Source organism: Mustela nivalis (genome assembly GCF_964662115.1).
Source record: "Mustela nivalis genome assembly, chromosome: 1".
NCBI lineage: Eukaryota > Metazoa > Chordata > Mammalia > Carnivora > Mustelidae > Mustela > Mustela nivalis.
In genome coordinates, this window is record NC_139020.1 from 30,103,567 (window position 1) to 30,127,551 (window position 23,985).

At 35.8% G+C, this 23,985-nt stretch overlaps 1 protein-coding gene across 1 annotated transcript in view; it reads left to right on the plus strand.

The window, feature by feature from the left end:
- Positions 1 to 23,985, plus strand: part of ROBO2 (roundabout guidance receptor 2) — a 594,514-nt gene that overhangs the window by 441,731 nt on the left and 128,798 nt on the right. The window contains 1 exon segment of the mRNA XM_082689522.1: positions 19,975 to 20,102. Within this exon segment, the coding sequence (XP_082545648.1) occupies positions 19,975 to 20,102 (128 nt within the window).

The window sequence follows — 23,985 nt, forward strand, 5'->3', positions numbered from 1 at the left end:
AAGATCTCAGTGCAGAAGTTTTGCCACTCATTCTTACAATGATTGTGACCGTCACAATGATAAAAGTTACTATAATACCTTTCAACTAATTTCTTCAAATATTTCGGTGTTTGGAGCCTTTATAAAGGATGGTTATTTAAGTATTATGCATCACTGCAATCCATATAAAAATGGCACTTGTTACAAAAAATGTATAATATATATTATACATATATGTCAGATAAGTATTTCATCCATTAATCTACATTTTCTAAGAGTTTTGTTCAACATTTTACCACAAATAATAGAACCTTTATGACAAATTCTATAGATAGAGATAAAGAAAATATATTATCCTTACTATGAGCATAATTTATAGCAAAATGTTAATTCTGTCAAAGGAATAATAAAAAAAATCTCTAATGTACACTAATAAAATATTAGATTTCAAAAATTCAAAAATAATTATATATATGCATTGAATTTTTTAGTGTTTTTAGTGCAACAGATTTCTAAAAAGATGAGTTAGTTCTAAAGGATTTTAGTAGAGGGTAGAAGATATGTACAGCATTAACTATTAAATAAGGCAAACTATGTAAAAAGTATAATACACATGACTCTTTAGGGTTTCAGAAAAGCAAAGCTGCTTTAGTCCCACGTGACATTAGAGATGGGTCAGAAAAGGCAAACAGAATTCTCCTAAGTGGAGCTGCAAAGAATATTCCAGCACAATGGACTATTCCAAGCACTATGGAAGCAGGATGAAAAACCTTTGGTGGTGGAAAGTATAAGCCAACAATTAGTGGTTCATTTTGCCTGAAGTGGAGTGGAGTGGCACTTAAGGCCAACAAGGTTAGTTGAGGCTTTATTATGAAAGCCTCTAATTCCAAATAAAGTGTTTATACTGAACACACTGTGAAACGGGGCTTCACTGAAGCACATTCAATAGAAAGGTATCTTTGTCTCTATGTTTAAAAAACTGATTCCCATATTTTATGTAGAAGAGTTTGGAGTAGAGAATGCTTGGAGTTCGGAGTAGAGAATACCTGGGGGGAAGTTGTTTAAAAGGTAGTTAGGGGACTCCAGTGGGTTATTTCCTATAAACATACAAATATGGATATTAATGCAACTGGAAGTTCAAAGAAAAGCCTTTAAAAAAAAAAAGAGGGATTATACATCAGGATTCATGAGAAAAGAGAAGATAACGCTAATACTAAGGCTTATAACTTGGATGACAGATGTTGTCTTTAATAAATATGGAAGTCAAAAGATTTGTTTAACCCAACTATTTGCAATCACATAATAATATCTTATGTCACTGAAATCAGGCTGGAATTGTTTGCAAGATCCAGCAGTACTTTTTCTCTGAGTTAGGGAGAAAAAATTGCCAGATCCAATATATGTTATCTATGGAAAATTTTTCCTAATGTCACAGTTGTTAAAATAGGAAAAATGAGGGTCTTAAAATTGATTTAAGGAGTGCTAGCTAATTTTTCAAATGCTTTACATGCAGAGAAATCATTTAATCCTCAGTTTCCTCATGAAACGTGCTTCATATCAATCTTATGTTAGCATAGGAAGAATCTGAGGGGTAAATTCAAGTGGTAGAGAGGGATTTGAACCCATCCAGGCACACTAGCCCTAAAGTCTGCTCTCTAAACTGCTATGCTTAAATAATCTATTTTTTAAAAGATTTTATTTTTAAGTAATATTTTTAAGTACACCCAACATAGGGAGGGCTTAAACTCACAACTTTAAGATCAAGTGTTGCATATCCCACTGACTGAACCAGCCAGGCGCCCCTAAAATAATTCATCATTAAAGAAAATATATTGTATTATATTATATTATGTTATATTACATTACATTATATTATATTATTCATTTCTTTTACGTAGGTTCCATGCCTAGCATGGGGCTTGAACTCAAAACCCTGAGATCAAGACCTGAGCTGAGATCATTAGAGGCTTAACTGACCAGTCCACCCAGGGCACCAAAGGAAATTATATTAAAGTAATAACAAACATTATATATTTTTTTAAAGATTTTATTTATTTATTTGAGAGCGAGAGAGAGCATGAAGTCGAGGGAGAAGGAAAGTCCTCACTGAGTGGAAAGCCCAGATCATGACCTCCACTGAAGGAAGATGCTTAACCAACTGAGTCACCCGGGCATCCCAGAAACACTGTATTTTTTTCAGGGCCCACTAGTCTTATGCTAAGTGCTTGCAGAGTTATAATTAATCTTCCCAACAACCTTGAAGTATGAATCCCCTTTATAACAGTGTAGGAAACTGAAGCTTTGGGACAGTGAGCATCCTTGTGCTCAAGGTCACAGGACCTATGGGTAGCAAAGCAGGATCCAAACCCCAGGTCTCTCTGCATGAAAGCTTGGGTCATTTCTCATTTAGGACCTGGAATACCCTTCCATGTTTTACTAAACAGTATATGTGTATACTGTTTAGTAAATATATACATATATTTATTTATTTATTTCTGTGTAACTAAGAGAAAACAGTGTTAATTGCTGTTATTGTAATGGGAATATTGGGAGACATTTTTGATTGCCAGTTTTTTGCCCCAAATTGCCATTTTTGAGACATTTGGAGGATTCAGTGCTACCATTTCCTAATGGGGAGAGGTTAAGAATGCTGCTCCACAGAAGACTATGCACAGGACCATTCCCACAGTAAAGGATAACATGGCCCAAAATGCCAACAGGACTGAGGTCAAGAAACCCTGATCTAGTAGAAAAGATGATGTAGGCATTGCTTACCTGAATGCTATTTTATATGATTTTTATTTTTTGTTTTATAATGTTAGGGCAAAAATAATAGAATATAGTTCAAAGAAAGAGATGTCAAAGTCTTTCCTTATTGCCTTAACTATGAAGTTTACACCAGTGAGACAGACAGATAATACCATGGCTGGATTTGACAGAAATACATCATCATCGAATACAAGAAGGTCCTTAGGTTCACGAATGACTTGAGATGAATGTATATTTTTGCATATTTTTAGAATATATGAGGCATGAGATGTTTCTTTATATTTCTTCCTCATTAAATAGTTACTGAATTAATAAAACTCGTTAAGAGTAGCTTAATTAGAGAAGTGCCCAAACCTTCTGTTTTCAAATATATCTAGCAACCTACATGTTATGTGATACACTTAATGATGACATGTGCCCCCGTGTAGCTGTGTTGAATTCCTAAATTATTCCAGAAGCATATTTCATGAGGAGATTTCTGTGGGCAGAAGAGGAGAGCGAGAGAGCCTTGGGACTCTTCCATAGCATTGTCCAAAGTGAACTTCCTTCTGATATGCAGAGCACCCTTTCCCCTCCCTCAGCTAGTCTCACTTTGAACACCCATGGAATCTTCTGGAAGTTTATCCTGTGAGGACCACAAGGCCACTAAGTAGATGATACATTCAAAGATCCATTTCACTCTGAATTTACAATCCCTATTGCACAGAATTCTTTCTCGACTCAGAAGAGAACAAAAGCAGAACAGCCTGTCAAAAATACCTGCCCTAAGCTGTGGATTTTGTGGATTGCTGTGGGTTTAATCCCTGAAGTCCTTTTCTAACTGAACTTAAAGTTGAGATTAATTTCTAACAAAACACACAACTATGAGATATATTCACTTTTCCAAACCTGATGTTATAGTTCCTAGTCCTATTGTAAAACCAAATTGTCTTAAATGAATTTAAGCCAATAATGAATTCTAAATTGAAGGATAATTTAACCTGCCTCCACCACTTTATTTGTTCCAACATGCTTTCCTTAATTGTGATTTGTTGGCGATTTTTACCATAAATTTTCATGTTCTAATTAAACAAACTTACGGAAATAATACTACTAAAGTTTTAAAAGTACTCAAAGTAATGCATTTAAGGAATAGCAGATATTATTTTATTTGAATAAATCACAAGGATGGTTGCATATTAAGGATAGCAAAGAATTAGATATTCCTTTCTGCTGTTATGAACCAAATGAAAATCCTAGAATCTCTAGAATGGTTTGAATTTAATCTTATATGAATGTGGTAGAAAGTAGTACATGATGTACACACACACACACGGTTAATCTCTAAACTTTCAAGGAATTTAAATTTAGTGAAAATCCACTGGGTGTGGTGCAAAAACAATGAATACTGTTAGGCTGAAAATAAATAAATAAATAAATAAATAAATAAATAAATAAATTTAGTAAAAATCATTATAAATATGAGGTGATATTAAACGTTCTTTGCAGTCTTGAAAACAATAATGTAATCATCAGTGATAGGTCAGTGCCCTCTGCAGATAATACCAAAAACAAAAAGAAAAACAAAACAAACAGAACAAAACCAAAAAAAAAAGCAGCCTAATTAAAAAGAAAATCTATATGCCAGGCAAATAGTGATATCATGTCAATGATAAAAAAATAGTTCTGATTTTAAGATTGTAAAGGTAAATCCTTTAATTATCAGTGATGAAATATACTTTTATCTGTACTTTTATCATGTAATTTTGACATAAAAGTTAATTTTTATCTTAAACTTTTGGGACCTCACTCTTTTCTTACTGCTGGATATGGAACTTGAGTATCTTTATCTGGGCAACAGATGAAATCATAGAACAAGGATAGGTGTGAGCAAGGGTATCCTCTGTCTCCTTTAAACTATGGATTGCTCTGGGGCCCTGTGCACTGTATTGTTAATTGTAGTATTAGCCAATGATTCAGAAAAAATGATCACAGAAAATGTTTCAAAATAAAAATTATGAGTAAAAGATAAAATTTAACTAACTTCAGTCAAAGTTCAGGGGGCTGAAAATAAGGTGATTTTTTAAAAAGATTTTATTTATTTATTTGAAAGGTGGAGTGGGGAGGGCACAGAGTATGAGTGAGGAGAAGCAGACTCCCTGCTGACCAGAGAGCCTGATGCAGGGCTGGATCCCAGGACCCTGAGATCATGACCTGAGCAGAAGGCACATGCTTAACCGTGGAGCCATCCAGGTGTTCCTAAAATGTGTCTTAGTGCTCAGAATGGGCGCTGTGTTGTTCACAGCCTCTCTACTCTACAGACTTGGCATTTTGTTATCAGTGATGTTTGGTCCTGGTGAAAGATACCCTTTTCCTGTGTATGTACACCCTTAATTTATTCCTTCATGAACAAATTGATCTTGACTACCTATTAGATTCAATTCACTGTACCATGCTCTGAGGATACAACTGTGAACAAAGACATGACCATGCTTTCATAGAGCTTCAACTCTGAAACTGTGGAGAGACATCAAACACATTAATTTTGTGTCAGGATAAACAGAAGTAGTTAGGCTCTAGGGAGACAGAATGGGGGAATGGGGAGGTATGGAGAAAAATCCAGATGTGAAGACATAGCACATGCAGAGATGCAGGAACAGGAAAGAGCCTGAGAATTCTGAGTACAGTTGGGGGCTTGACTGTAAGGTAGCCAATGGTGCAAGAAGGAAATGGAGAGGTGAGCAGAGACCAGGTTGGGAAGGAACATTCTGGGCAGGTTCAGAGGTTGGGACTGTTCTCTAGAGACACAGTTGAGGGTAAATTGAAGCATTTATAAGTCTACTCTTGGTAAGTAAAGAAGGGTAGACTATTGTATTGATACATAATAACACAAGAAAAGAGAGGATGTTGGCAAACGACTTAGGGAACACAGAATCTAGGTAGGATAGAGGAGGCAGTGATGATGGAAAGAGTTGATAGAAATGCAGAAGAGGCTCAGTTTATAAACTGATACAGCAGGAAATGCCTGAGGCTATAGCAGCATCAGACATTTAAACATCAAATTCTAAAAGTGAGCTATTCCCATTGAGAACAAGGTTCAGGATCTGCTATGAGACAATGGCCAAAAGAAGACAAAGACATTTTCACTGGAGGAAGAGATATAAGTGAAGAGAGGGGCAGCCACAGACAATCTCAGGTGACATTTATTGAGCATTTACTATCTACCAAGTTCAAGTCTCAAAACTCTAAATATTTTAACTCCTTTAATTCTTAAATCAGTCCTATGAAGTAAGTCCTATTACCATATTTTCTAAAGAGGAGGAAATTCTAAGGGTTCCATGTGCAAACAGGATAACATGATTTCCTTTCAATAGGATAGGATTTGGATTTGGCTTGGTTTATTTTCATAGGAGAGAATAAGCCACCCATTTTAAAGAATATTTATTGTGTAACTAGTTCCTGTTAGGCACTAATGGCATGGCACAGAGGATACTTCCCACATCCCTTTCTCCTCCACCCTCTCACCAACTTTCGGGAAACAGCCAGATTTCCACCGAGATGTGAAGCGAAGTTAAAAATCTGCGAGAGAGGATAAAAAGGTTTTTACAAATCAGTGAACTGGTATGTCAGAAGCTACAGTGAAAAATATTGTGGAGGTGGTTACCAAAAAAAAAAAAAAAGAATTGTGAGAGGTTGTATCAGAGGAGACCAAGCTCGCTGCAGAGGTGAAACATGAGAGAACGAGATAACAAGAGAAGATGGAAACGGAGTGGTGACTAAGGACAACAGCTCTGAACTTTACAGTTGCTCAGAAATTTACCAAGAGAATTAATCCCTGGAGGCCCCATTGTCTGTCACAGGAGGAGAAGATGGGGGGACCGGGGCACTCAAAACACAGCAGCAGCCTGCTGTGATTAAAACTTACAGGCACTCCGAGTTTGGGGTGAGCAGGATGCTTTGGCCTTTCTGGGAGGGCTCAGCTGCAGTTTGGTTTAATTGCTCAAGCTCCAGAGAGAGGCTCTGGTTTTAAGGTGGTGGCAGTGTCCAGGATCCTGGGCAGTGTTCTTTAGGGCCTGGTTATCCAGGGATCAGAAATCTGCACTTCATCGAATCAATTACAGTATTTTTTTTTATCCTAGCGGGCATTTTTGAACATTTTTTGTGTTCGCATTCTTTTAGCTTTTTAGTTGGAAAATGCCCTGCTTTCTCAGCTGTGCTAAAGGGAGACGGGGTAGAGGGGTTTTGCGTCTATGGTCAGACTGACAATAAGGAAGCCACCTATACCTAGCATGGAGGTAATAAGGAGAGCATTTAGGGAAAGCCAAGAGAATCTAAAATATTGTTTTGTTATTTAGGGCAGGGTCAAATGCTGTCATATTTTAAGTTTCATTTTGGCTTTCAGTAGATGCTTCCAGAACAGCAAGTTCTCTTCAGAGACTGCCTTGTAGCTCATTATTTCCCTACAAGTCTGATCTCCCAAGGTTTTTGTTTTCTTTCCTTTTCCAATGAATATTACATTAATTTTCATTTATTAAGAAGATATCTGTCCTTCATACTGGTCTTAGGTACCCTGCCCAGAAATGCTTATGATCTGAATCCTGAAAGAATAGGTAGACAATTCTGCTTTCAATGTAAACCTTAACTTTTATAACTGCAGTACATGTATTATGTACTATATATTATATATCATAATTGGTATTATGTATTATAATTAGTGTATCAGTAGCATAATAGTAGATAAAAAGAAAGATGTGACCTGGGTTGCCTCTAAAGTATAAATAACTTGACTCAGTATCCCTTTGCCCAAAAAATAATGGCCTATTGTGCTCATTCTTGGGTCCCAGAGATCAACCTTTAAAGAACATGACTTTAGAACATATTGAAGTGTTACAGAGTATGAAAATATCACCTGGGATGTGGGTTGCCAAGAGGCGCTTCCATGAGGTTTGGGTTTTTTTTAAAATTTATTTATTTATTTTCAGAAAAACAGTATTCATTATTTTTGCACCACACCCAGTGCTCCATGCAATCCGTGCCCTCAATAATACCCACCACCTGGTACCCCAATCTCCCACCCCCCTGCCACTTCAAACCCCTCAGATTGTTTTTCAGAGTCCATAGTCTCTCATGGTTCACCTCCCCTTCCAAGCTTCCGTGAGTTTTAATAATAGTTTCAAATGTTGTCTGTGGAGGAATTTTGTTTGAAGAATTGTGAGCAAGAAGATTGTGTTAGGAAAATTGACCAACTTTTATCCACTTCCAGCTTTTAAGAGTGAAAAACACCAAAAGATTTAAATTTCTCTGAGAAAGCTGATGTTTTATACAGGAGTGCCTCGATTCAAAGTTGGGAGTTGTCAGCATGAATTTTTTTTGAGCAACTGAAAATCACCGCTGAGTTCTAAATGGCTGTTATCTCCACATCCACTACCATCCATGTGGAGCTTTCGGGTGGTTGATGGGTATGTCTTTATCTATGAATGACTCCATAAAATTAATGATTAATTTTTATCCTGAAAATCCTTCTGTTGAAAGCAGGCAATAGACTTTGTGACATTTTCATATAAAATCTCCATAGTTAAATTTTCATGGAATTACGGAACCATGGAACGCTCATGATTGTAGACGTTTCTTTGTTTCCTGTAAGAGTTTAAAAGGTGTAGGGTGATCTTCAACTGACTGCAAGTATTTTGAAAATATAAAAGCTAACTTTTTAAACTCTCCCTAAAACGAAAGGCATATTTACTTACATAGACATTAAATATTTCCTGGTTCAATTCATCGTTTTTACTATTGGCCAACATAATGATTCATAAAGCAGATACATAATAAAATTGTAAATGCTAATTCAAAACATTTGTTGCAGAATTGGAGCCAGACATCTTGCAGCAAGAAGTAGTAGGTGATTTCAAAAAGGAAAGATATTGAGAAAATAAATTTCTTTCCATGAAAAACAAAGGAGCTTTTGAAATGAGAGCAGCCATTCAAGAATTTTTATTAGTGTAGAATCCTCACATAATTCAAGTAAGGTGATGAGATACGTGGGTTTGAACCAAACATGGTAAAATCACACTTCATAACAGAAGTTGTGTTGTGTTTTCTTTTGTTCTTTTATCGTCCCAAATTCAAAAGTCACTGTGGAAGGCTTGGACTGAGAGGTCACTAAATTATCTGAATAATATTCACAAAAGCCAGAAAACAAAGAAAGGTTTTACTTTAGAAGCTCACAATGCATTAGGGATTGCAGAGTATGAGAAATGTATGAAGTGTGGTTTTGTTACCAAATTTTGCCAGTTTTCAAAAATCTTGTTTGGTATTTTCAAAGTAAATTTAGATTTATAGGAAATCTTCCCACTACCTACGAAATTTTTGTCTGGAGAAAGAAATAAATTCGATTCTTTAAATTTAGAAGTGATCTGAGAAGATAGTATTCTGCTCCTTAAATATGAATAATATTTTCTCTTTGGAAACACTTTTAAGATTCATCATCAAATACGAGATCTCACACCAATGGAACCTTGCACATAAACTGTTATTGTCAGTATTAAAATAAATTTATTTTTTTTTGTGTGTGGATTATTTAGCTGAACAGATGGTAATGGTTTTGACACAATTCAGTTTTCTTTTCTTTCTTTCTTCTTTCTTTCTTTCTTTCTTTCTTTCTTTCTTTCTTTCTTTCTTCTTTCTTTGTTTCTTCTTCTTTCTTTCTTTTTTTATTTGGGAAAAAATAGAATACAAAACCCAGAGCTTCTTTTCCCACTTTGTCACAGCTGGTTACCAATCAATCTCAATTCACGGTACAGTGATGATAGCACATGTTGTCCGGGGGCCAAATCTGATTGGGTTGCATTTTTCAGCAGTGTTCCGTATCGGGGGAAAAAAGGTATCTTTATGGTGGGGACTGTCAGCACATGATTGTACAACTGTCATTAATCAAACCTGGCAACAATGACTGCATTTATACCAGTCTGAGACTGACAGATTTTACAATCAAAATCACCCAATTTCTATGAGGATTTCCTCACCAGTAATGTTCTTTTTTTTCATCCATTTCATTGTTTTTCCTGCTTTTCATTAAAGTCAGACAATACCTCCTACATGTTGATCATACATATTGTACCATATTTACAAAGTAGTTGTTTTATATCAAAGTAGGCTTTAGGCATTTAAAATGTATTCTCAACTACTTTAAGAAGGCTAATAAGAAATCAAGACAAAACTTAGGTACATTAGATGGCTTACTGAAAGGATAATTGTAGAATATGTGTGTATTAGTAAACATTTATGAGCCTCCTAGGATAACAGTTGGTTTTAGAGTAATAGTGAGTGAAATATTGGTAAAGTTATATTCTGGAGTTTTTGGAACTGTGACTATAAAATCACTGGCACAGAAATGCACACCTGCCCAATGCACACTCACACAGAGTGATAACACACTGGTCAGTGGAAGGGGCGTGTTGCTCTGGGTTAGAAGAATGAATGTACTTACTGCGGAGGATACTGATTCTCGTCTCTTTATAGCTCAATACAACAATCTCAGCATCTTCTATAAAATGGTGTTTGGAAATAAGCATTTTTTTCTAAGTTACTCCTTGTTGTGAAACCATGTATTAAACTCTGTTGCAAACTATAAAGATCTCTCTAAATGTAAGGAGCTATTAATCATAATTTTGTATACAACTCAGTCAATATTTACTTTCTAAGAAAAATGAGCATTTCTCCAATTATCTAATGTAAAAGTGAAAGGCATCAATGAGATTCCTATGATGCATGTATCAACTTATCCAGAAAGAAATTAAAGAAATAAGGCCACATTTATTGGACCTTTGGAAATATTTAACATCCAATTGCTTGTGAAATATGTAGTTTTAGGAAGCAAATTATTGTCTCAGGAAATTCATGACCCATTAGGGAAAACAGAGACTGGTAGTAGATACTGAGGACAATTTTTCCTCTGATTGTATTTGCCTCAATGTGTGGCCTTTGGAGAGGAAGTTTGTCATTTTTTGCCTCATCTTGCCTAAATGTGAAATTAGTAATGAGCCACATATTTACTTCTTTCTGGGTTTTGAAGTGTTTTTAAAGATTTATGTATTTGAGGGGCACCTGGGTGGCTCAGTGGGTTAAGCTGCTGCCTTCGGCTCAGGTTATGATCTCAGGGTCCTAGGATCGACCCCCTAGGATCGAGAGAGCCTGCATCTCTCTCTCTCTCTCTCTGCCTGCCTCTCTGCCTACTTGTGATCTCTCTCTGTCCAATAAATATAATAATTAAAAAAATTTATGTATTTCAGAGAGAGAGAGAGAAAAAACACCCATGCATGAGTTGGGGGTATGGGAAAAGGGAGAGAATCTTCAGGCTGACTCCATGCTGAGTATGAAGCCTATCTTGGGGCTAGATCTCAGGATCCATGAGATTATGACCTGAGCCAAAAGCAAGAGTCAGGCACACAATGGACTGAGCCAACCAAGTGCCCCTTGAAGTGCTTTCAGACATAGTTTCTTTAAAATCAATTCTTGGATTTCTGCAGTTTTTGCAGGTAAGAGCTAATTTGATCACATAAGTTTATCATGTCTCTGACACAAGATGCTTCTTTTTCTGAAAATTGATAGACATACTTGTGCTTGAGTCTGCTGGGCTCATCAGTGTACTGTCAGGGTTTGGGCTAGAACTTGGCACAGTGGTTGAGTAGTGTGAGAAGGAAGAGTGGTGTTTCCAGCTGTGGAGTGTACCATTGTATTAGATCCATTGGGTTGGCAGTGTGATGAAGGAGAAAGAGTATGTACTTTGGAGTAAAACAGACCTTGATTTCAAAATCCAAATTTGTCTATGAAAATGTCAACGCTTGAAATAAGGTCAATTATTCCAGTAATTTAAAATCACACACACACACACACACACCTGCTTTCAGGCATATTTCAGCCCACAAATAATCAAGTTGCAATTATATGTTAGATAGTATAAATTATCTAGTGTAAAATTTCTGTATCCAGACCTTGAGGCCTGAATTCTCAGTGACTAAAAGCTTGATTGTACTATTGACCATTTATTTACCAAAGCCATTAAGGAAAATTTGTGGGAGTAGTTGCCATTTTGGAGTAAATCCCATACTTACTTAAATGTTTCTTCTATATATGTTCATCATGATTTTTTTAAATAAATTAATCATGATTTAAATAAATTCATCATGATTTTTTTAAATAAATTGAAAATCTGTGCTATTTATTGGTAGAAAGTTATAATCTCTATAATCTAATTCATGAAAAATCTAGATTCTAGATTCCAGTGTGGTCTAAACCTTTGCTATCAGTGAAATTCAGGGTTCTAGAAAACAAAGTGCTTTTTTCCCAAACTTAAACTTTGAACATTAAACTAGACTCAATAATTTTTCAATTCTTTATTGTGTCTCAGAATTTATAATCTGTTAGGTTCTTAGAATAACCAATTTCTATATTTTATAAAAGTATATTTATTAATAAGATGTGTGGTTTGCCTTCAGGCAGGCTGAACTTTGTATGTCTAAGTTTTTTGTATTTTTAAAATGGAATAAATAATATTTTACCTCCTTATCTACCAGATTTTTTTTTTAAGATTTTATTTATTTATTTGACAGGGAGATATCACAAGTAGGCAAAGAGGCAGGCAGAGAGAGAGAGGGAGCAGAGAGCCCAATGTGGGACTTGATCCCAGGATCCTGGGATCATGACCTGAGCCGAAGGCAGCAGCTTAACCCACTGAGCCACCCAGGCGCCCCTCTACCAGAATTTTTGTTAGGATAAATTAAAGAGTCTATTTGAGAACACCATGAATGTATTTTTTTATTGTCATTATTTTCACAAGACGTATGATTAGAAATCACCCGCCTTGCTAAAATAATGAGATAGCATATTTGAAAGCTTTCACAAAACACAAAGCTTTAACTCTGTTTTCTCATCCTCTTCTCCTTATTTGAGATATTCTTTCAGAATCACATCATTTATTCTGTTGCAGGAAGGGAGATTATTTTCTCAAGTTATTAATTTACAGAGGGACATTTATTAATGATCACTTGTAAACCAGATGTCTAGATTGCTGGTAAAGATTTGTTAACTTCTTTATTTTGTCTTTCTAGTAGCATTTGTATATTAAATATTTTGAGTTCTTTCATTCACAATATTATATTGATATTAATTTATCCAATGTTTGAGAGCTAACTGTTGATGTATAAACCTAACAGTATTACTATATTTCTTGATAGAGTATAATAGTATATTTCAAATTAGTTGATCTTTCCATTCTACATATATTTGTTTAACGAGTAATCCTGCTGTGAAAGAACCACAGAAGAATTTCAGGCATTTGTTGGGTGTTCCATCATCCATTCAGTAAACCTTCAGTGAACATATATATTCAAGATCTCAGGGACTGTTTGATAGGACTTGGGGTACATAGTTTGGGAAAAGAGAGACTTAGCACTTGTTCTCATGGAGCACACATGCTCTTGGAAAGACAGTAAACAAGGAAACTAAAAACCTGAAAGAGAAGTTGGTTTAAAGAGAAAAATAGTAAAAGTAACAAGAAGATATGAAAATAAAAAGAAATAAAAGTAATTTTTAAGTCACTGGTGGATAGAAAGCTTCTTCACAGTATATGAGCAGGAAAGACATCTTTGAGAGGATATTTAAATAATCTTAAAAGTCAAGAATCTTAAAAGTCAAGATATTTAAATAATCTTAAAAGTCAAAAAGCTCAATGGAAGACAGAAAAGGGCATTCCATGAAGTTACAACAGAAGTACAAAGACACATGGTAACTAGGTAGTTATGTTAAACAAAGAAAAGAAGGATCGTGTGCTTAGAAGAGGATGAACATGAATTTGGACAGGTAGGTGAGGAGTAGATTATCTAAAACCTTGAAGATCATAAAACTAGGTTTTATACTGAGTGACTGAAGGAGAAATCATTGGATGGTTTCAAATAGTAGAAACACTTAATCGTCTTCAGGTATATAAACCAGTGAATTTGTATTGATGCTCTTCATTCTCCCAGTAACCCTTAGATTATATAATTGTTATCACATTATATGGTTTATGGTTAGAGATAGTTGACCTAAAAATGAGAAAATTCATAAAAAATGCAAAACACAAAAGGCTGTCATGCAAGAGAGAGTACATCTTTCTGATTGGCCCAAGAAGTAATGGATTAGTAGAAACTTCTGGAAGAAGTCTTTTTGTTTTATCATCCATAGGAGACCTTCTAATAGAGATCAGAGATGTTCAAAAATGGAAGAGGTCACTCATCATAGGAATTAAGTTGGAAAACTGGTTGATAGATTGTGGCACATAGGATTCAAAAGATGATGGATGGTTGCAGAAGGGTTTTTCTTGATGGAAAGATTCAGTCATCTCATATATATTCAAAATATTTTATATAAATCCATACTGCTGATAATATTTACAAGCTTTCCTCAGGCAAAGTTCCAGTGAAAAAAATGAGAATTTAAAGATTCTGAACACCCTGGGATATCTGAAAGTCTTCCAATCTGTTGTTGTTTGGTTTGGTTTTAAATTACAATAACCCTTTGTGATGGGACCCATCAGGACTAGTGTATTGTAGCCATTATTTCTAATTGTGATAAAACAGCTGGGCCCTCGGAAATGTGTGCATATCAAACCTTAGACTGGGGAAAGGTAGGTGTTAGCTGGAGAAGGTCTTAGAGATAGTTCTGATAGACTTTTGTGTGGAGTCATATCTCATCCCTTCCAGTTGAGAACTATTTCCCTGGGCTTGGAGCCTTATGAAGACATATATTCCCTAGAGCACCTGGGTGGCTCAGTAGGTTAAGCATCATCCCTGGAATCAGGGTCATCATCCCTGGGATCAAGACCAGAATTGGGCTCCTTGCTCAGTGGGGGTCTGCTTCTCCCTCTGCCTCTGCCTGCCACTCCCCATGCTTGAGCTCTCTCTCTTTCTCTGTCCAGTAAATAAACAAAATCTTTTTTTTTAAAAGATTTTATTTATTTATTTGACAGACAGAGATCACAAGTAGGTGGAGAGGCAAGCAGAGAGAGAGGAGGAAGCAGGCTCCCCGCGGAGCAGAGAACCTGATGTGGGGCTTGATCCCAGGACCCCAGGATCATGACCTGAGCTGAAGGGAGAAGCCTTAACTCACTGAGCCACACAGGTGCCCCAATAAACAAAATCTGAAGGCATGTCTCCCCAATTTTAATGCAGTGCCTGGCATGTAAGAGACATGTACATCTCCTTAAATGTTAGGATTTCTTGAATAAAATAATTAAAATAATTAAATTTTCATTATAATTTTGTCAGATATCAATGATTTTCAAAGGTAAATGGAAATGAGACAATATTTACTGAGCATCGACAAATTCCAGTGAAGAAACACTCTATATAGGGAAAGAGTGTTAAAAATCATCACTCCCAACCTCTTCCTACTCCAAAGCTTACCTGTTTTACAGTAAATGGGCCTATTACCTGGTATACGTACTTTCTGCACCAAGTTGGAATTTTATGAATATTCTACAAGAATCTCCATAACACCATTGTTCTTATCCAGAATTTTATAACCTATTTCTGAAACCCTGTCTATAGTTAGAAAAAAATATATTCCCTATATTCTATCACTATTTTCTTATAATGGCATGGTATCTTTGAAAGGTAGTTTCTTTCATTAGTAGCTAATATTAATTCATTTTATTCTTCCCAAGATGTATTTCATTTTTCATTTTTCCTTGAAAACAGAATTGTAATCACAGGGTACGGTGCACCATTTCTTGTATCTCTTGGTTTTAAACAAGCAAAATCCAATTTAAAACAAAAGAAAATTAAAACACCGATGCAGTGTTCCCATTCCTATTCTTGGCTTTCTTAAATACACCTCAAAGAAATGAGAACTCAGCAAGTCTGATTTCAGACATATTTTAGGTTCAAATATTATGTCATCTGTAATTTATAAGTAAATACTCTTACCTACTAAAGCAAGACATAGATAGCTTTCACTCTGTTTATCTACCATGTTGTTACCTATATAATGAATTTATCTAACCTGAGGTTAAATTTGCCAGAAGGTATAACTAAATGTTTGATGAATGTAAAGTTATATTTCTATCCAATTGATACAGATAATGTGGCATATATGTCTCAAGTTAACAATTAAAAATTCAACAGGGAACCTGGGTGACTCAGTAGGCTTAGTGTCTACCATTGACTCAGGTTATGATCTCAGGGTCCTGGGATCCAGCCCTGCATCGGGGCTCCCTGCTCACCGGGCAGTCTGCTTCCCCCTCTCTTTCTGCCCTTCCCCAGCCTTTGTGCATAGGTTTGTGCACTCTCTCAAATAAATAAATAAATAAAATCTTTAAAAAAATGTCAACAAAGTATTTTACTGTAGGAAAGAGGTATGTACACAGAGTGGAAAAAGTGCCAGGTTGAGATCAGAGTTCAAGATTTGAATTCTGATTTTTCTCTTTAGTAGTAAAATGACTTTGAGCAAATCATTTCACTTAACTAAGGGTCAGTTTCCTCTTCTGTAAAATGACAGTTTCAGATTCAAGAGAAATTTTTTTTTTAAGATTTTATTTATTTATTTGACACACAGAGAGCAATAGCAAGAGACAGAGCACAAGCAGAGGGGTGGCAGGCAGGCAGGGGGAGGGGGAGGAAGAAGCAGTCTCCTCGCTGATCGCTTATGGAGGAGTCAGATGTCGGACTCCATCCCAGGATCCTGGGATCATGACCTGAGCGGAAGGCAGACGCTTAACTGATTAAACCACTCAGGCACCCCTCAAGAGAATTATTCTGAGGTTGCTGTGAGCCAATGCATGTTTAAACTGTTTGTTTGTTTAAACTGTGAGGCAACATAATTTTTGTTTAAACTGTGAGGCAACATAATTTTTAAAATTTTTCCTCAATGACAAATCAGAAATCATGGGTGTCTTTTTTTTTTTTTTTTTTTAACTCAGAATAATGTTTTCATGTGTGTTTGATCCAGAGAGGACTTTGTAGACATTCAAGTTTATCTTCCCCTCTTTTAGCTTTTGATAAAAATTCAGAGAGCTCTGAACAGACTTTACCAAGTTAAACAAGAACCATGACCAAACTCTAGCCAGAATCCAGTTTTGGTTTTTTGTTTTTTGTTTTTTTTTTAATTTACTTGACAGACAGAGATCACAAGTAGGCAGAGAGGCAGGCAGAATATGGAAGGAAAGCAGGCTCCCGCTGAACAGAGAGCCCAATGCGGGACTCGATCCCAGAATCCTAGGATCATGACCCGAGCCAAAAGCAGAGGCTTAACCCACTGAGCCACCCAGGCGCCCCCAGAATCCCGTTTTTTTGAGATGAATTAGAAATGTCTACAAAATACATTATTATTATTCAATCCTTGTATCTCAGAGCTAAGCTTGTCCAGCGGAAATAGACTAACTGTAGGAAATACGGTTTTTATTAGACAGTAAATATATCACCAGCAACTTTTCTGAGCCCGTCATCAAAATCGTTTTTTTTATCTCGTTTTTAATTGGCTGAGTTAAGCAGAGCAGGTTTGTATGCCCTATTACTCTCTAATGCATTTCAGCCCCGTCCTTGCCCTAAGTTATAAATGTAGCTCATAAAAAAACCTTAATAGATAAATGTGGCAAATTTGCAAACTTGCAGCCATTTAGATTTGGTTGACCCTTATATCAGTAAGAAACAAGATATTGATCATAGGGGCGCCTGGGTGGCTCAGTGGGTTAAGCCTCTGCCTTTGGTTCAGGTCATGATCTCAGGGTCTTGGGGTCATGTTCCGCATTGGGCTCTCTGCTCAGCAGGGAACCTGCTTCTCCCTCTCTCTCTGCCTGTCTCTCTCTGCCTACTTGTGATCTCTCTCTCTGTCAAATAAATAAATAAAAAATCTTAGGGGCTCCTGGGTGGCTCAGTGGTTTAAGCCTCTGCCTTCAGCTCGGGTCATGATCTCAGGGTCCTGGGATCGAGCCCCACATTGGGCTCTCTGCTCAGCGGGGAGCCTGCTTCCCCCTGCCTCTCTGCCTCCTTGGGATCTCTCTCTGTCTATCAAATAGATAAATAAAAATCTTTAAAAAAAAATCTTAAAAAAAAATATTCATCATATATCCAACCAATATTTCTTGAGATCCTATGAGTTACAATAAAAATAGCTAATATGCGCCTCCATCAGAAAGGATGAATACCCAACTTTTGTAGCAACATGGACGGGACTGGAAGAGATTATGCTGAGTGAAATAAGTCAAGCAGAGAGAGTCAATTATCATATGGTTTCACTTATTTGTGGAGCATAACAAATATCATGGAGGAAAAGGGGTGTTAGAGAGGAGAAGGGAGTTGGGGTAAATTGGAAGGAGAGGTGAATCACGAGAGACTATGGACTCTGATAAACAATCTGAGGGGTTTGAAGTGGCAGGGGGGTGGGAGGTCGGGGTAGCAGGTGATGGGTATTATAGAGGGCACGGATTGCATGGAGCACTGGGTGTGGTGAAAACATAATGAATACTGTTTTTCTGAAAATAAATAAATCAATTTAATAAAAAAATAGCTAATATGCATTGTACTTTCTGTGTGCCAGTTTTATGAACTTTGTGTAATGTCTCCTTGAAAGGTCACTCTCAATTCATGAAATAGGTGTTACCATCTGCACCATTTTGCTAATGAAGAAATTGGGACCCATAGAGTTTGAGTATGCTGTCCATTTTTACATGGATTGGAGGAGGTAGAGCCCAAGGCTGAAACTCTGGCCATTTGGCTCCAGTCTGCTCTTCACCACCCGGTTATGCTACTGGATGTTGAAAGCTCAGTGTTAGGGACTGAGGCTATAGCAGCGAGTGAAGCAGGCAGGATCTCTGCCTTCATCAAGAGACGAATGGTACAAAGTGTAAGCAAGCGCGCCATGATTGTATAGCAGTAAGTTCCAAGGAGACAGTTAATACCATTGTCAAGTGTTGTAATGGTTGGTTTCAAACAAGGGTTTGCGAAAGCTTTTCTAACAGCTTATGACATTTTTTAAATCAGCAGAAGTTTAACTGAAAAATGTGCTGACAGAAAAATAACCACCATAATTGGAGGATAGAGTATAATAACTAAGTTTGGTTGGCATGATTGGTTCATAGACATTGCTTTTTGTCATGTAAACTTCTATCAAATGGAACGATTATTAGGTCTATGTCTTACTCTGTAGTAAACTTAAGCTATTAATCTTTTAGCTAAAGCCAGAAGTAGAAGAAATTTGATTATAGTAATCTTCACAGTAAGCCTAAAATGTTGTCTTTGTCCTGAAAGCAATAGGAAATCACAGCTAGTTGTGAGTAGATAGAAACAATTAAAGCAATATTTTAAAAATACAGCTTTATTTGTATGATATGTATGAGGGAGACGGGCAATATGATCCATCAAAAGTTATTACAAAAGTATGTGTGTGAGATAACAAAGACTTTCAGTGAAAATCAAGAGGAAAGATCAGATTAAAAAGATAATAGCTTTGTTATTATGCTTGTGTAATTATAATCTCTGAGAATCTAATAAGAGCATATTCTTATATGTAAGTATTTCAACAGATTCATGTTAAAATTTTATAATCTTTTTATGAACTAGTGTCTTCGTCTACTTGTTAAAAAAGTAGAAGTGAGAAAATAAATGCATGTGAAAGAGCTGAGGGTGTCCAGAAATCACTCCCAGGCAGGTTGGTGCAGTAAGAGTTAATATTACTAATTTTTAAAACTCAGCCCCCTCTTAATTCCTTCAACAATGTATTTGTGTCAATTTGCCAACAAATAAGAGAATTTTTTTCCTTTAATGTAGTTTAGCTCTAGATTCAAGATGCCCAAAAAGTAAGTCATATATTGAAGATTGAAGTACAGTGTAACTTACAAAATAGTAAAATATAACTCACCTAGAAACTGAAATATACACTATTCCTTACTTACTATGTAAGAACTGCCTCCAAAAAAAAGTCCAAGTACTAATAATGCCTTTGATAGTTTTGATGCAATAAGAGTTGTTAATACATATATGAAATATGGGTAGCTGGTAATCAGGCTGAATGAGATCCAATATGAAATTCATGATCTTTTTAGTAACATCTTGAATCTAATGATCGCACTTTGTGGCTGAATGTTATGTATGTATGCCCATGGGTTTTGTTTTAGTTAAAATATGATAATCAAAAAAGGAAAATGAAGATGAAAATGTAGTGTTATTTTAGTTTATCTAATATGTTATTTAATAAAACCGGTTCATTTCTACACAGGTATGACATCAAAGATGATTACACACTGAGAATTAAAAAGGCCATGAGTACAGATGAAGGCACCTATATGTGTATTGCTGAGAATCGGGTTGGAAAAGTAGAAGCCTCTGCTTCTCTCACAGTCCGAGGTAAGAAGCTTAAGATGTGAAATACAATTGAATCAACAGAGACTAATTTTTGGTTAAATTGGTAAGTGAACTCGCAGTCAAAACAATAGTTTACACTCTTTTATTATTATTATTATTATGATGATGATGATGATGATGCCTAGATTTTGTGTCCTTTCTATTATTAATTGAAATAAAATTGATTTCAAATTTGGGTTCAGAGGGATGATTATTTGAGGGAATTATTTTTTTATTTAATAAGTAATAGCTGAGATGGTTTAAAAGTAAATCTTAAGAATAGAAAAGATTTATACCAGTCTTTTATGTACCCACAGTTTTGAAGTATTTACTTCTTTGAAATGTCACAATTTTAAAGGTACTCTGCTTTCTGTTTACTAGTTCGTCAGTTTATACCAGGAGGGTACTAGTTTGAAATCCTTTTCTATTTCAGCATCCAAAAAGCAACAATAAAAAATAAATAAATAAAGCCAACACCAGTTCCAAAGTGAAAAATGGATACAAATGAGCTCCCACAATGAGAAAATCTGATTTAGAGAGTGATTTGTGAAGTTCATTGGCCTTAAATAATTGAAATCGTTAGTGTCGCTCCTGTAATAACTTTCACTTTCTGGGTGTCATGCGCTTTTTCATTCATGGAATAACATTCATTTATAGACTCCCTGGAATTGCTTGTAAGTGAAAGAAAGCATTACTTAACCCCCACAGTGAGGTAGAATGAATTAACGGATTTCCTGGTGGTGAGCGTTGATCCACAGGAGTAAATCATAGAGTCCCAAGTACCAAGAGGTACCATGTGGACATCCACACTTATTCTCGCCCAATAGGCATCACCCATGGCATCATTTACACTCACAGAACGTCAGACAGAGATAGGTGACCACATCCTCTGCTCAGTCTTCCCACCTATCTTCCCGCACCTTAACAGATGCCTCCTCTTGTCATCCTTTGTGAGAAGGTCAGCGCTGGGCTCTGACCCCGTCTCAGTTACAGCTCACCCTGTGTAATCCCACCTCCGACCCTTGTGCAGCTTTACTCCGAGTTTTCATGTGATTGGCAAAAAGCTTTGGAGGAATTTGCATGGGTGAGAAATGTGTCAGGGATTCTCCTGTTGGTCCTCCATGGGGGCCATCATTATTTTCCTGATCTATGATTTTAGCACCAAATCGTAGAACAAAAAACCAAAAAACAAAACCTGTCTTTCCCCAGGTAACTCTTAGGAGACACACACTTTGGACAACTTGGAAAATATTGATGATTCCACACTTCTCAATTGCTCTACTTTTATTCCACAAAATCCATTTTTTTTCCCCATCCGGACATTTCTAGCGGGAATTTAGATACAAAACAAATTTAGACAAAATCCGCATGCTAGTTGCTTACAAGCATCTTCATTCCTCATGAGTTAACAGATCATCAAAAGCTGTCATCATATACCAATCAAATACACTGACTGATTATATAGTATCAGAATCCAATAACCTTTGTAAACCACATTACTACATTGAATCTACATTCTCTGTAGGTGATTATATATTTGTATGTATTCATTTACTAGGCACCCCTTTAGGAAAACAATTCACCTGACCAAATTTTCCCCAAAGCTTGTTTATTTGTTGTTTCTGAAGTGAGTGAGGGAAAAAAAAAATAAACAACCCATCAAGAAATATTCCGTTTAAAAAATATTTGCTGACTAAACAAATGGTGAGAAAAATGTGAGGAGTTATTTGTTTATAGAAGCAGCAGGGTTCTTTTTATACTTGAATGCTTGGATGAATGAGACGTGAAGTGGTCTGTTTGCTTTGAGATATTTCCCAGCTAATTGTTTTCATAATTTGTTGAAAGTTGCAGGTTTAACATTTCATTTAACAAAGCATGCTCCTCTCACATGGATGTTTCTAGCTAACTTAAAAAACTAATAGAGTTTTTTTGTTTTTAATAGGATTTTTTTTAAATCAGCAAACCTTAAATGGTCTCTCCCCTAATCTGTGTCCTGTAGATGGATTAGAGAGTTTAATCTGTGTGGTATGTATTTATTACTCATCTAAAACTGAAACCTCAAAAATAGGGTTAAAGAAAATCTCCATGATACAATAGAATGTGGAGTAAAATATTGTTTAAAAATATTTTTATCATTAGGAAAAGCAGTTGGAATTTCTCATGCTAAGAGGTTAACAGGAGAAAAAGCATATTATCTACGACTTATTTTTTTTTCTGTGCTCATTTTTCTGTGCACATACGTGAAATGTTTAGCCCTTCCCTGGATTGTTTTATTAGAACAGGGTCAACTGAACAAGAGGCCACATCCATTTTCATCCATTTAATGCAGGGACACAGTTTAGTTTAATTTGCTGATTTTGAAAACATCCACCTGCTAGGTTTTTTTTTTTTTTTTCCCCCCAGATAAAATGTTTCTATGTAACAGAAACGAGAAGTTTAATTGGTATGTTTCTGCTAAAATTTTATCATGAAGGCCAGTTGGGGAAAAGGAAAAGGACTTTTATAGTCAAAATCTGGCACAGAGATTTACTTAGTTGTTTTCTACTTTAAAATAAGGTGAAAATAGATTATAAAATTAAACTTAACAGCAAGTAGCTCCCTTTGCTGACTTGACAAACATAAAATTAGAAAGAAATAATGCTAGACAACAGTCGACCTCCTAGCATTTATATTCTAGTCAAATAATTCATGATCTAATAGAGCGTTTTTAAATGGGTCCAAAATGAGTTAACACAAACTGTATATTTGTAAACACATTTTTCGCATTTTCAGTTATTCAGATTGGCTTTGCATAAATTAAGACTTCATTGGAAAAAACTATCTTGCTTTTAGGGCAATAAAACCTTTTTTTTTTCCTTTTAAATAAAATTACACTAAGTGAAGTAGAAATATATTTTATATTTTTAAGCCCAATTTTTCGCCATGGTTTCTTCTTTTTCTCTCTTTAATATCAATAGATTCAAAATGCCTTTTGGTTTCTAAAGGAAACATTATGTTGGGGATTCAGCCTGAGAGGGTACCTGAAAAATGCAAATTCAAAACCAAAAGGAAAAGTTCTTTTTCCTACCAAATGTTAACAAAATTAAGAGATACATCTTTCGAATGAGGCACAACCTTATGATGTTAGTCTGTTGTCTTGTTCTTGGTTGTTATGTTTGTGCACACCTGCCCCCAAGAAAGAAACTGTGGATTGGGCAACTTTCTGATTTTTTTTTCCTCTTGCTATGGCAAATACCTCATAGGCTGTGGAATGCACTAGAGGGTCACTGAGCTAGAATTTTCATCCTGCTGCTATGATTGCTTTATTCTTCATTGAATTATCTGAGTCTCCCCCTTTTCATTGTAAATAATAGTATAAGACCATGAATTTCCTACAGAGGCAACTCCTTATTGTTTCAGAGAATGCACAAAGCTAGTATCATGATGTATTGGTTGAGTGAATGGATGCCTATAAATATGGTTGCAGTGGCTGTATCTATCTCATTGTGTCCAATGAGGCATCATGAAGACAAAACTACCCTAAATTCTAGAGTTATGTTGTATGCACACTAGAGCTTTATCCATGGGGACGTGGGCAAAACACTTGTTTGTTGTGTAAGTTTATATTTTGAATATAAGAGTTCATAATAATTCAAATGCTATTAAATGTATTTCCTCTTCACTTGAATAATGGCACCATATGTTTTATATTTGTCCATTGCTTTTATATGAAGTGGTTTACTATCTAAATTGATTTGGCTTTATTCTCTTTAAAGAAAGTATTATTGAGCCCATGTGTGTCTCTCACAATTGCTGTGCACAATAACAGGCCCAGCCTGATTTTAATGATTGAGTTATGGTATAATAAAAAATATGATAATAATTTGTTGAAGCAGCAGTTTGAAAG